The sequence below is a fragment of the Ciconia boyciana genome, chromosome 5 (genome assembly GCF_034638445.1).
Source record: "Ciconia boyciana chromosome 5, ASM3463844v1, whole genome shotgun sequence".
NCBI lineage: Eukaryota > Metazoa > Chordata > Aves > Ciconiiformes > Ciconiidae > Ciconia > Ciconia boyciana.
In genome coordinates this window covers 27,363,880-27,376,714 of record NC_132938.1, presented here as the reverse complement: position 1 = coordinate 27,376,714, position 12,835 = coordinate 27,363,880, and the positions used below count along the sequence as shown (strand labels likewise).

At 41.1% G+C, this 12,835-nt stretch overlaps 1 protein-coding gene across 3 annotated transcripts in view; it reads right to left on the bottom strand.

The window, feature by feature from the left end:
* The window catches only part of LIMCH1 (LIM and calponin homology domains 1), a 183,276-nt gene that overhangs the window by 69,754 nt on the left and 100,687 nt on the right, over positions 1 to 12,835 (bottom strand). For all 3 annotated transcript variants that reach the window (XM_072861281.1, XM_072861279.1, XM_072861280.1), the window contains exons 4-5: positions 5,080 to 5,186; positions 1,658 to 1,688 (exon numbers count right to left, since the gene is read on the bottom strand). In XM_072861281.1, coding sequence (XP_072717382.1) covers positions 1,658 to 1,688; positions 5,080 to 5,186 — 138 coding nt within the window. The remainder of the gene's footprint in view (positions 1 to 1,657; positions 1,689 to 5,079; positions 5,187 to 12,835) is intronic.

Here is a 12,835-nt window from a genome sequence, read left to right as displayed (position 1 = left end):
CTCATCAACTTTCTCTAACATTCCCATTTTTCATTTAAGTCTGATGTCCAAAACCACAGCACACAGCACTCCAGCTGAGGCCCTGCCAGAAAAGGATACAGCATGTGTCATACAGATCCCCTGTTTAAAAACAACTGTGGTGCACAATATATAATATATCATATATTATATATAAAAATAGTTTATATTTCCCTTTAGTTTATAAATAATATACATGCCATGAAATAACTGAATAACATTTTTAATAAAGTTCAGAAATTTTCCCCTTGTTTTTAATATTACATCCAAATTGATACTACAGTGCTGAGGGAAAGGAGGTGGTTTCGCCAATACTGATTTTTTTTTTGTCTTGAAACAACCTTTATCTGAGCTGTTTTCCTTCAACCAGCACTACTCAACAAATTTATGTAAAAAATTCTTACAGTACATGTTCTCAAGCTAAGTGAAAACACTTGCAAATATAGTGTTCCTAGCAACCAGGAAACTGTCCAATTCATTTTGCCATTCAGTTCTCTGGTGAAGGTTGTGATATTTTTATTTATTTATGCTAGTATTTGATCACTTTCTCTCTTCTTCCTTTCTTTATCCACTTCCCTCACCCCCCACCCCCTCCAATAATGTCACATTTGCACGCAATTCTGACTGGCTGCCAGCTGAGGTTGCAGATCATGCACCTGGAAAGCATATATTGCCTACAAGCACATTGTGGAGGATACTTTTGAAACTTTACCTTTAAAACAATACATCTGTACATCTGATATTTAGCCAGTGCCCGCAAGGGTGCTAAAATGCCAAAGCTGAACTCCCCTGCAACTTTGTGTGCTGGATGCAGAAGACACTACTCTAACGATGATAGGAAAGACACAATGAAATAATGTTTGGGTTTTTTTAAAAATTTTGTTGTTTTTTAAAATTTTTTTATTTTTTTTACCTGCAGTCATGATTACTGGCTTGCAAAGTTATTAGGAAAAGGTCTTGGCATTTCCTAGCAATTTATAGGTATGTGAGCCAAATACAGAATGAATTTATAGCAGTTTACAGCTGAGTAAGGATAGACAGCTTGCTAGGCTTTAGGATAATAACTAACTATGAGACCAGCAAAGTTTAGCCATTTTCTTTTCTACTTAACAATTACAGGATCCATTATCATTGCTATTAGTTTAAATCAACAAGAAATTAAAGTTAAATGGAATTAGCCTTTCTGGGAAAACAGTCATTTATTTGGAAGAACAATGAGAAAGCTAGCAAATCTGATGGTAAAGACTTGCGCCCAGGTCTAATGATCATTTTGCCTCATTTTAAATACTTTGTGCAAATTTACTTTATGCCTATATATTCATGAAAGGCTACAAAAGCATAGCTTCATGGCTGAGTCAGACCATTCCCAGTGAAAACCATGATGGACAGCATAGAGATCACATTCTTTATCCCTTAATTAAGCAGAGACAAACATTCTTCATTATATTTCTATCGTAAGGCTGCTTTGCCATAGCAGCTCTACCGAAGTTTGCAGTAGAACCTCGTTAGGTTTATGTTCAGAAGAACTTTTCAGCGATATTCATCTGTACTAAGTTTTTACTGACATAATTCTTGCTCAGGCCAAATACAGGATTAACCAGACAAAAAAAAAAAAAAATACTCCAAGTCATGTACTTACATTTTTCAGCTTCCTACTATAGTCAATGTTCCTGGTTGCACACACACACACAAAAAAAAAAAAAGAGGAAAAAAAAATAATCAGAAAGCAGACACACTTTCCAAGAGCGTGTATCAGCAGATCACGTTTTCCCTAACAAAAGCCTGCAGAATGCTTCTGCTGTCTGGAAACATATGAAAGCTAAGAAGATGTAGTTCACACACTCATTTATTCATAATGTGGGAGTATTTTGTCACCATTACTTCAATCATTAAATTAGAATTCTGGAAGTACAAAAAGAAAATGTGTTTATAATGGTCCCACAGTAAAGTAGGACAGTGTAGGTCCCACAGTAAAGACAGTGCCAAAAATATTTCCTTTAAACAGTGTTGCTGATTTCTTCAAAAAAGACCAAAGTCCTCCCTGCTAAAATGTGTTCTGCAGTAATCCAACAGTCAGATTCTGCTCTGTGATAAATCATGCGACCCATACAGATTCTGGAAGCAACTGAACATGCACAGGAGACTGAGGAAATCATCACCAAATGTTAAGGAAATGCAGCAGGTGCTTCTGTGGAAACAAGCATCACAAAGAACAAAGTAGGTGGATGAAGCAACAAAGATCCTGCCACTTGCAACAGAACCTGCTGGGGAAAACATATTTATTTTTTGAATGTACACTCGAGCACTCGGACTGAACATTGGCATTCTTCTCAATTTAGTTTTTCACCAATGTTCAAAGGGTGGAAGTTTTATGTCAGAAACAACAAAGCACAAAGTTTGCACAAACACAAACACCATTTCAAAATTCAGCAAAGAAACTATTAAAAAAAGAATGGAGGAAACGTGTGTCACATTTAAGTGCTGAAAAATAAATAAGAGCACTTCAGATTTAGTACAGATTGTCTCCTGATTATTTATAATAGGAACTGCCTATGGAACTGCCTTAAATGGAACTGCCTTCTACTATAACCGTAAGTCCACTCCAGCATTAAAGGTTACCTGATAAAAACAAAAATAAACACACTTAAATCTGTGAGAACAACAAAAGCCTAAATATAGGCAATACTAAACCGACATATTTTTGATAACATCTTTTTAAAGCCAAAATTTTATCCACCAATTCCCATACACTAAGAAAAATAAAACAGTCCTATTTTTTTCTTAATAAAATAGCAGTGGAAAAGAGTCTTGTTTAACAAGTCAAGAAGAAATTCTTTACAGCATTAGCTCATAACTTTTATAAGCTGAATGTTCCAACAAAAAAATAGATCTAACGCATACTTCAATTAACATCTATATGAAAAAAATTGTTAAAAATGTCATTATCTTAATCATGTGTAATAATGTCATATTCATCCTTTACCACAGAACAAATACCATTTTTACCATGTTTAAAAAATAACCCAAAAGTCTTCAAAGAGGGGGGAAAAAAAAAATCACCTTCATGCTTTGGGAACTAGCTAGAAGACAGCAGTCTTGAACATATTTCTCTACAACAGTCATGGACTTGGCTTGTACACCTCAACTCAGTTACTCAGCGTGAACTTGGACAGTCCTAGGAAAACATTTGGCTCATTTCCACAGCTGCTTTCTCTGAAGAGTTGACGGGGAAAAAAATCTATGCCAGTGAGACACTTCACATCTACCTAGCATCATATTCAGTGGAGGGCCAAGCCAGCTCTGCAGCGTTTATTACTCCGGGTTTAACTTGCTTACATGCTGGACAGCTCTCCTTGGAGCTCCATGCTAGTCCCAGCCTCTCAACCTGCCTCCTCCAAGGTACTCCACCATCCTCAACCCCAAAAGATCAAGCTTCTTACCAAAAAGACCCTTTCTCTCTGGTTTTATATGGAGATTAGGGTTTTCTATGGCGATTAGGGACTGTTTTGCGACTCCCTCCAGCCAACTCATTGTCATGATTTTACAGGATGTCATGAAGAACCTCTTTCATTGCAATATTACCAGATTTAGAAGAAATACGTTACATAGCCCCCTCTCGCTGCTATGTACAGGTGAAAAGAACCTCGTATTAGAGCCAGAAACTTGGAAGGGAGCAAAAAGTGAGAGACTATTCCTTAAAACAAGGAAAGTGGCCAATTCGATTTTCAGAACCTTTGAATTTTCCCAGACAGTGCTTGAACACCATGAAAACTTGCCCAGCTGCCACTGCCAGAAGGGAAAAAAAAACAGAATGCCGCTAAAATTTAGTAAATTGTTTCCATATACTTTTCTAAAATGGATGTGTCTGACCAGGATTTCATTAGTGATCTTTTTGGCCAAATCTTTTTGGCCAAATGAAACAAGGCCATTCAATCAACTCAGCAGTATTTGATTGTCTGTAGAGCATTAACTTTTTAATATTACACGACAGACCCAAAAATTTCAGGAAAACTTCTAAGTAACACCAATTACAAATTTTGTTAATTTTATGAAAGTGTGGGGTGCTCCTGCTTTTGGGTGGTGGGGAGCTTGATTGCCATTAATATAAATGAGAGAAAAATACAGTTTGACTGTTTCTGTTCCTCTAGTCCATGATGACAAAGTCTTCCCTGAAAGGGACAACTGTTCCTATTTAAGACCTCAATCTATGACTATATGGACTTTGATTCAAGTCTGCTCTGTGTGACCTTAGGCAAGTCAGTAATTCTTTCTGTGCCAGTTTCATATCTATATTTTAAATCACTTTGTGGGGTGAAATGCTGAAAATACAAGCATTTGAGTCTAAGCACCTAGTACTCTTTGCAGTGAGGGATGTGCACATACCATGTCTAAAAAGCTGTTGATTAAAAGAAGATTTTTAAAAAAAACACTTCACCCCTCCCAAAACATGAATTAGTTATTAGAAAGGAGACCCTCTTAATATGCATGTGGTAGTAGGTGTGTGGCTTTGGTGAAAAGTATCTAAACTGTGGCATTTCCAGTCCACACAGTTCATACAGAGATCCTCAGCCCAATTACTGTGTCCCCACCTATAGTTCTTGTTCGAAAATAAACAGACCGTGCTCATGTCTGTACCTTGTAGTCCAAGAGGCCTACGAACGTCCTATAATGCATCTTCAAAACAGTTTAATCTGAAATAACAGAGCTGTGATTTTTTTCCCCCAGCCTATATAGTTAATTAGTTGGACAGACAAAAAAGAATGCCATCAATTTAGACTCAGGAAAACCCTTAAGTCCCACAGAATCTCACTGCTTAACTAAAACAGTATTTTAAAAGAGCTGTGGTTGATCTCTCTGGGAAAAATAACAGCCCTTAGAGAAAGCCTGTTGAAGGGAACAATGTATTCTTCCCAGCGCTGAAGGTTTCCCAAACCTCAGCTTCCTATTTGCTTTATACAAATGACAATTCTATAGCCTTTTTGCTCATCGTTAGATGTTTACTATTGCATCACATGCATCTGAGGTTGTAACATGCTAATCACAAACTGCTGTTGTACTTACTTGATGGTTACTCTGTTTGATGTGTCCTGCAGATCACCAGGATCAAAAAGCTGAGATTCTTTAAGTCCCAGCTCTTTGCAGCCTCTTAAGAATAAGATGATATTATCCTGAAATGAGGCAAAAAATTGAAATACTTTTAACTCTTCCTCATGGAAAAAAATAATCCAAATCAACCTCTCCCTGACCCAGTAACAGCTCACAGTTGTATCATTAGTTAAATGAAGAACCAAAGACAATTCCAGTCGCATAATTTAAGAAGTCAGTACATGTTTTGTTTGAAAACCAGATAAATATGAAACAAAACTTTCTTCTTGTTTTTTATTTTAAATATGTAACTGCAACAAGCTTGTCGACTTTTCTCTTTCCAAACCCAGATGTTGGCAACTTCTTTAACTGAAAAAGCCCTGCTAACTTCCCCAACTACTGCTGTAGGCGGCCAACACAGCTTCAGCATGTTACAGGGCAGACAAGGCTGGATTTCTGAAGGGAGCAGGAAGGGTAGATATGAAACAGCCCACCACCATTTAAGCAAGCAGTTTGTTCAGAAAGCATCTTGCATGTCGATACAAACAAGCCAGTTAACCAGTCTCTTGCCTCTCCAACCTTAACCAGACAGAAGCCACTGGGAGAAGAGGTAGGTGCCTTCTCCCCAAATACAATGCTTGAAGCTACCCTTTACGTGAACACTGTCTGCAAGAAGTTACACCAATTGTGTAACACTTTTTATGGAGGATTTACACTTTGCAGAGTGTAAAAAGTAAAAATCAGTAACTAAGACACATTGAGCACAAACTGATATAAGCCTCTTTCAAACCAAATACAAGTGATGAGACATGGGTTTGCACCAAGGGCATTAAATTGGTATGTGTGCATATACATTCAATATATGTTTTATACTTACTTACACATATGCATGTACACCGCCCCCCTTTCATAGAACCAGTGAATCTTTTTCATGCAGGTAAGTCTTGAAGGTCAGTGGAGAACAAGTTTTTAGATATATACGTTGCTAGATCAGCAACTGCAACGGTAGATGTGTGGACAAGTAAGGATATAATGTACAGCTTGATATTCTTGACGCCTCAAACCTCCCAACTGGGGGTAAGATGCCATGTGAAGCATTAGAGAGGAGCAGAACCACAGCATGGGGCAGACGTCCATTTTTGTAAAAACTGTGAAGCAGAGAAGCCTGGGCAGTGTTCAGCCCTTGCCCACCCTGTGTGACAGAGCAGGATTCGCGAGCAGGGCTCTCCCCACATCTGCTCCCAGGCTTTTGTTTGGGTGGCACGGTCACAGCTCGGCGAGAGCAGCCCTGTTTATTCTGTCGGGGCACAGCGATCAGCATGCTAATCGCTGCGGCTCTCTGCATGCCAACGCTCTCGCACACAAAGCTCGCTGTCACCAGCCACACCGCAAAAAAATAGGGACTTGGAAATTTAGAGGAGTCCAAATCTCCCTTTCTTCCCTGGCTGAAACTTAACAGCTCTGGAGGGGAGCCAGGGGGAAAGGAACAGCAGTCGAGAGAGCAGAGAGACCATAACCCAGAGAGACAGCATCATTCATGACATGAAAAGATGCTTGTAAAATTCCCCATCTGGCTTACTGTTTGCATTATAATTTTTCCAACTGCAATGTGAATAACCCTTGTGTTTAGCCTTTGATGGAGGACAGTTCTGGTCACTTCCAAATGGTGGGTGGAGTGATGTGTAAATCTAATAAAAATGCAAAAGCATTAGAAAAAAAGTTCCTAACAATATTTCCCAACAAAAATATACAGGACACACAGGACACAGTAACCTAATAGGTTTAGAAAACAATCAAAGGAGAGGGAACTCCGGGGATAACTAATTTGCCATCTTTATGCCAAAAGTTCACATCCAAGATACAAGCAGTAACAAAAATATCAGCCATTTGGCAGCCATGCAGTTTGGAAACTCGGTTCTTCTGTTGATGAACAAATGCTGACTTCTCAAAAAAAACAGTGTCACCACCCTGTGCCTGTTTTTGTACACACTTATATTTCGATGGTCATCAGAAGAATAATGTTTGCCAACAGTCACTAACACCATCACCCAAACAATTCCTCAGAAAGCTGGTATCTTATATGGGCATAAATAACCATGTGTGTCAACAAGATGCAATCAGTCAGCACTGAAAGTTTTTGCTTCTGTTAACAATTTCATAGTTTTATTTCCCAATGGTCCTAAAAATGACAATTTGTTTAAAAGGATTGAGAAAAAAAAGCCAACAAAGAAATTGTTTTCAAGTGACAGATATTCAGGTAAACCTGCCTAGGAGTCTTATTATGGAGACCCAGCTCCCATGAAAGCTTTCTCTCTGGATTACTACACCTTGCATTGGCCAAGTCCTGGTTTCTTCAGTTCTCAGAAAATTTTGCTTAAATTTTTTGAGAGAAATTATAGTTCCATATCTGTTAGCTGTAACTAAACAATTTTTTTAGTCGCCTATTCTAAAGTGTCACTTCTTTGTTGCTGTTGAAGAAACTAAAAAAGAAAAAAACCCCAAAAAACATTTACAAGCAGCAACATATATAAAACATCCTTACCTTAAATAAGGGACTGAAAACACACACCTACTGTGCATGTCCAGCTCCTTACAACTTGGCAGAGTTAAATAGGTCACGCAAATGGGTCACACTTGCAATGGCAAGGATTGCAGTGCGGCCAGCTGCCGTGCCTCAGTTAATAGGGAGGTAGCTTTTACAGTGGTCTCAGAAGACACATGACCAGAATCCAGTCCCTCTGGCAGCCCCTACAAGGCACTAAGACATTATTTCCTCAATACATTAAATGGAGATGATATTGCCTTTCTCTGAGCAGCTACTTGCTGCAGTTGCAGAATTGGAGTAGACAGAGGATGGGTCACTTGGTCAGCATGTCATTTCCTACAGCCCCAGAGGACCTGCAACTGTCTCCTGCTGGCTCCTCTTGGTTTCAGTCCTCACCATTATTCAATCAAAAATCTTCTTCTGTTTTTTGTCCTTGTACACCAAGAGAGAGAGAGAGCTTACAGATTACAGCCTAAATTTCTTTTGCAAATTTTATCTATTTTTGGTTATAAAATTTTATATCTATAAATCTACAATCTATTGATATCTATAGATACCTATAAAATTTTATCTATGTTTTCTCTATAAAAATGACATAAACTCTAAACAGGCTGCTTACAGAAGACAAATGCTTCAGCGTGATGACAGACAGAGGACACAAGCACAGGATACACTGATATGTTAAACCCCAACCCTTTTCTGCTTGCCTAAGCAGAGTCCTGACAGTTACTATTAGATCAGCACTATAAGCAATGTCATTTACTTGTAAGTGTTAGAAATGCAAAAGTTATTAATGTTAATGTTTTGCTATGCTGAACTTCAGAACAGAAAAATTAACCAACACAGAAAACATTACAAACTCTCAGGCAAACGAACCAGCCACGAAACAGCAAGAAGGGCCAGGGAGGAGCAGGGAAGGATGAACAGGAGCTTGGGGCACTGACTCCCTGAGTCCTGAGTCAGAAGGATGCACAGGAAGGAAGGGACTGTAAAGCTGCTCCTGCTCTCACAACTGCATTTCAACACCATCACCTTTTCATCCTTTCTGGTGCATAACCTGCACGATTCACCTCTACGAAATCACTTTGCCAGGACAACCACCTGCAGGTAATGCAGAGAGAACATGAGGCAGAGGGGTTACACCTCCATGAAGGTGGAGGGAGGGAGGAAGAAATAATACACTGCTCACCTGTAATGTTTTTTTTTTCGCTGTTTTTAAAAGACTGATAACCCATGTGCTATAAATATGAAAAAATGTTCACTGTATAGCATTAGGTCATTTTCCTCACACATGAAGTGGAGCACAAAATCCTGAACCCTGTAAAAAAAAACCCCAGAAACTGGCAGTTGTGCAGGACAGACACCCTGGAAAGCCACTGCCAATTCACACAGTAGCACGACCAACACACAAGATAGTTCAAGCTAGCGAGAATCAAATATTCACAGCAGGCAAATTCTCTCCATAGGATCTGCTGATCAGATGCAATGGCAAACAGCTTGAATTTGGCCCCCTTCCATTCCTTTCATCTGCCACAATAGTATACAAAATATTCTCACTGCATCCACACTGCAAACTGGACCTGCAGCTTATCACTGTGGAACCATCATTTGTCAGATGTGCTACTACATGGCCTGGATGAGATATACAGATAAACTTGGGGAAAACAAAAGCAAGCCAAGCTGTATGTCTGCACAGAGCACTGAATAAAATGCCAAGTGCATGCCACTTCTGCAAGCTGGAGATATTATTAGTTGCCAGTAGCACCACGCTGCTTTGCAGGACAGCTGCAGACAAACAGGTGGCCTTTTTCATTTCTGGAATGCTGAAATTTTGCCTGTTCCTGAATAAATTGGAGGATTTCTAAAAATACATATATATTTCCTGCTTTTCTGAGCAATTTCCGATACAGACTCTTAAAAGCTTTTTGTTTACTCTCAACATTTCTTCCTAATTCCCTCATTTTTCCATTTTATATAAATAATTAGTGGTGATAATTTAGTTATATAAAAGCAATGGATCTTGACTGATTCACAAGCAGACGGAAAGAAAACACTGAAATATTCAGTTCAGGTCCACCAGGAAAGAACTTTTACGCAAGAGGCTGGGAACTCTTCATATTTTCATATATAGATATATATACACACACACACACACGCACGTATATATGTTTTACTGTTTATGGAATATGCGTTGCTGTATACGTTTTACTATATATATGTTTTACTGTTTATACGGTATGCTTTACCGCATATACAGTAAAACTACACTTTCACAAAACATTGTTTTCTGTGACAGATTCCAAACCAACAGCTCTGGAAGCAACTCAATCATAGTCTGGTCACAGTCACTTAGAAACTTAGGATGCTTGATCTCCAGAAGATGAAGGATGACAGCACACCAGAACTGAAGGCAAGCCCCACCAGAGCAGGAAGGGGAGACAAGGCCGCATACACCCCAAAAGGATTCTGGCACACAACAGCCTCACCTAATGAAAATGAGACGCTACATGGGGGGAGAGAGAGAGCGCGACCGCGGGACCAGGGAGGGAAAGCAGGACTTACCAGCCCGTCAGCCCGACCCGACCCTCGCCGCCCGAAGCGCAGCAAACCTGCGGGGCGGCAGGAATGACAGCCGGGAGCCGCGCAGCTGCCGTTGGCGGGGGCTGCAAACCCCAAACTCCACCCACCGCCATCCCCGGAGCCGCGGAGCGGGCAGCGCGGCCCGGCACAGCGGCCCGGCACACCGCCCGACGGCGTGACACGGGCCGGGGTTGCCGTGCGGCGGCCGCCGTGAGGCGGCTGCCTCGCTGCCTCCTCGGAGCGGCGCTTCCCGCCACCCGCAGGGGCGGGAAGCCGCAGAAGGGCAAAGGAGGAAAACGATCGCCGTGTGAGGAATCGTGTGAGCCCCGAAGGCAAAAAGTAGGTCCAGGGACGATTAGATTAAAACGGCGGGATTATTCCTCACGCTGGCAGGAGATGAAACCGTACCGCTACGAACGCAGGGCTGCGGGAACGGCAGGGGGAAGGGCCAGGCTAGCCGGGAGCACCCGCCGGCCAGAATGCCTGACAAGCCGTACCTTTAAGAGCTCAGCAGAGAAGGCGGCGGACGGAGACTGTCTTTGCAAAGAAAGCCAAGCCTTTTTCTGCTTCTCTTTGGGCAATCAACAAGGAAAAGATGTGTCTCCTCAAACAGCAGCCCCGCTCCCTTAACAGAAAGGCAAAAACCACCTTAAAAAACCCTGTGAAGAAAAGGGGTCTGTTGGGAGCATACTGCAACTGCGCAAAACGTACCAGAAACCCCAAAGGTGGCTCTAAGCAATCTCCAGATCGTATCCAAGACTGCCAGAAGATGTTCAGTACCAGACCCTGAAGATCTAGCTGGAAGTGCCAAGTTCCTGCCAAGGTGCTTAGACCCTGCTGCTTCCAACCAGGCATACGAGGTCGGAAAACTGCAAGTGCCTAGAGCAAGAAGACAGTGCACAACTTTGATACCACTACTTCGGCAGTATAACTTACCCTCCTTTGATAGTGTGAAGGAAAAGCTGGGCAAAAGAAAGAACATACTCCATTTATCTTTTCAGAGAGCTGCTCCTAGCATTTTTGGCATCCAGCAAAATCTTTTGCTAATAGTTCCAATCATTAGTCTCATATAAAACATGAGCACATTCAATCTACATTAATAAACTGAAAATAATCAACAACAAAACCCCCTCAAAATCATGCCATAAGAACTGATAGGAGGCCTCTAAAAAACAAGCATAAAATAAGTGAGATGCGTTAAGCAAATCAAATTGTAAGTACACTTGTCCTCCAGATACCAAAAAGCACCATGTTTAAAACTAAAAGCTTGCAATTCTTTGAGAAAATCAGAAGTACAGCAGCACTACTCAAGAAATTCTCTTTGACATTTTCCTAAATCTGTCCTTCACCATCAGATTATTTGCTTTTTAAGATCTTTGCCCTGTAACAAATTTCAACCACATTTATAAGCTTCTTATGCGATGCGGTGTATTACTATCATTTGTATGATGGTTATAGCTAAAATCCCCGAACAGGAATGGCCATATTGTGTGTAATGAAAGGCAAATGCAAGGAGTTCAGAATATAAAATGGCACTGCAGGTCCTGGGCAGGCAGTGAAAATTTCATGCTGGGTACAGAATGGATGATGTATCTTATTTCTGCAAATTTTAAAAATGAGCTTAAAAACCCTGCAGCATGGTATGATGTAAAAGGAGGGAAGAGACACTGTGGACAGGAAAGGAGAAGGATAACAGGGAAAGAGAGAAGAAAATAATGGGAGGGGACCATACGAAAGAACATGAGCAAGAGCAGCCTTCAACTCAACAGGCAAAAGCAAACCACGGGGGGATGGGAGGGGTGCACACAGCACAAGCACAAGGCTGACCCTATGACTTCACTAGTTAAGTAGGTCCTGATATTTCTCCTTGCTGCATCAGGTCATTATCCCTGAAGGCACAAATAAAACATTTAAACAAATGGGGGCTCAGTCAGCATCCTTGTCTAGGGGGGAGAGAGCAATCAGATGATGTGCATTCCCTCAGGTTTGCCAAACCCAAGATACACCCTAAGTAAGATGGCTTTGTTTACAGCAATGAAGACAGAACATAGGCAGGCAGGGGGAAAAGCCCAAAAAGCCCAAAGCACTTCCAGGCTATTCACTGGCTCCGATGCTGATGAAATCACAGCCAGATGTCAGATTTCACCCAGTCTTGGAGAGGGGGTGCCTATCTGATGCCATATTCTATGGTAACAGCCATGCTATGGCCAAGGAAGAGGACAACATTTCTACCCCCTCTCTGCAGCTTTTTAGTACCAGATGATAGCGCTTGGCTTGTGAGGGTTTGGGCCTTAGTTTCATGACTTCTTCTGTTACCCACTTGTCACATTTCTGATGAATAAAGCTCAACAAGAGCAGGGTTAAAAACACGCTCACATACAGTGAAGTGCAGCCAAGCACCCCTAGAAGCTGCTGGGAATTCATCTTGCAAATCTGGAGTCAGATGGGTAAAAAAACCCACAAGGACAGGAGAGACACCACCAAAAAAGCAAAGCATGGCTCCTTCTGCTGTGATGGAAAGGACTGTTTTTTACCTTGCTCTGCCTTGTTGGTAGGGCTATGAAGTTTCTCAATACAAAACTTACCGCAGAGCAGGTTGGGGAAAGA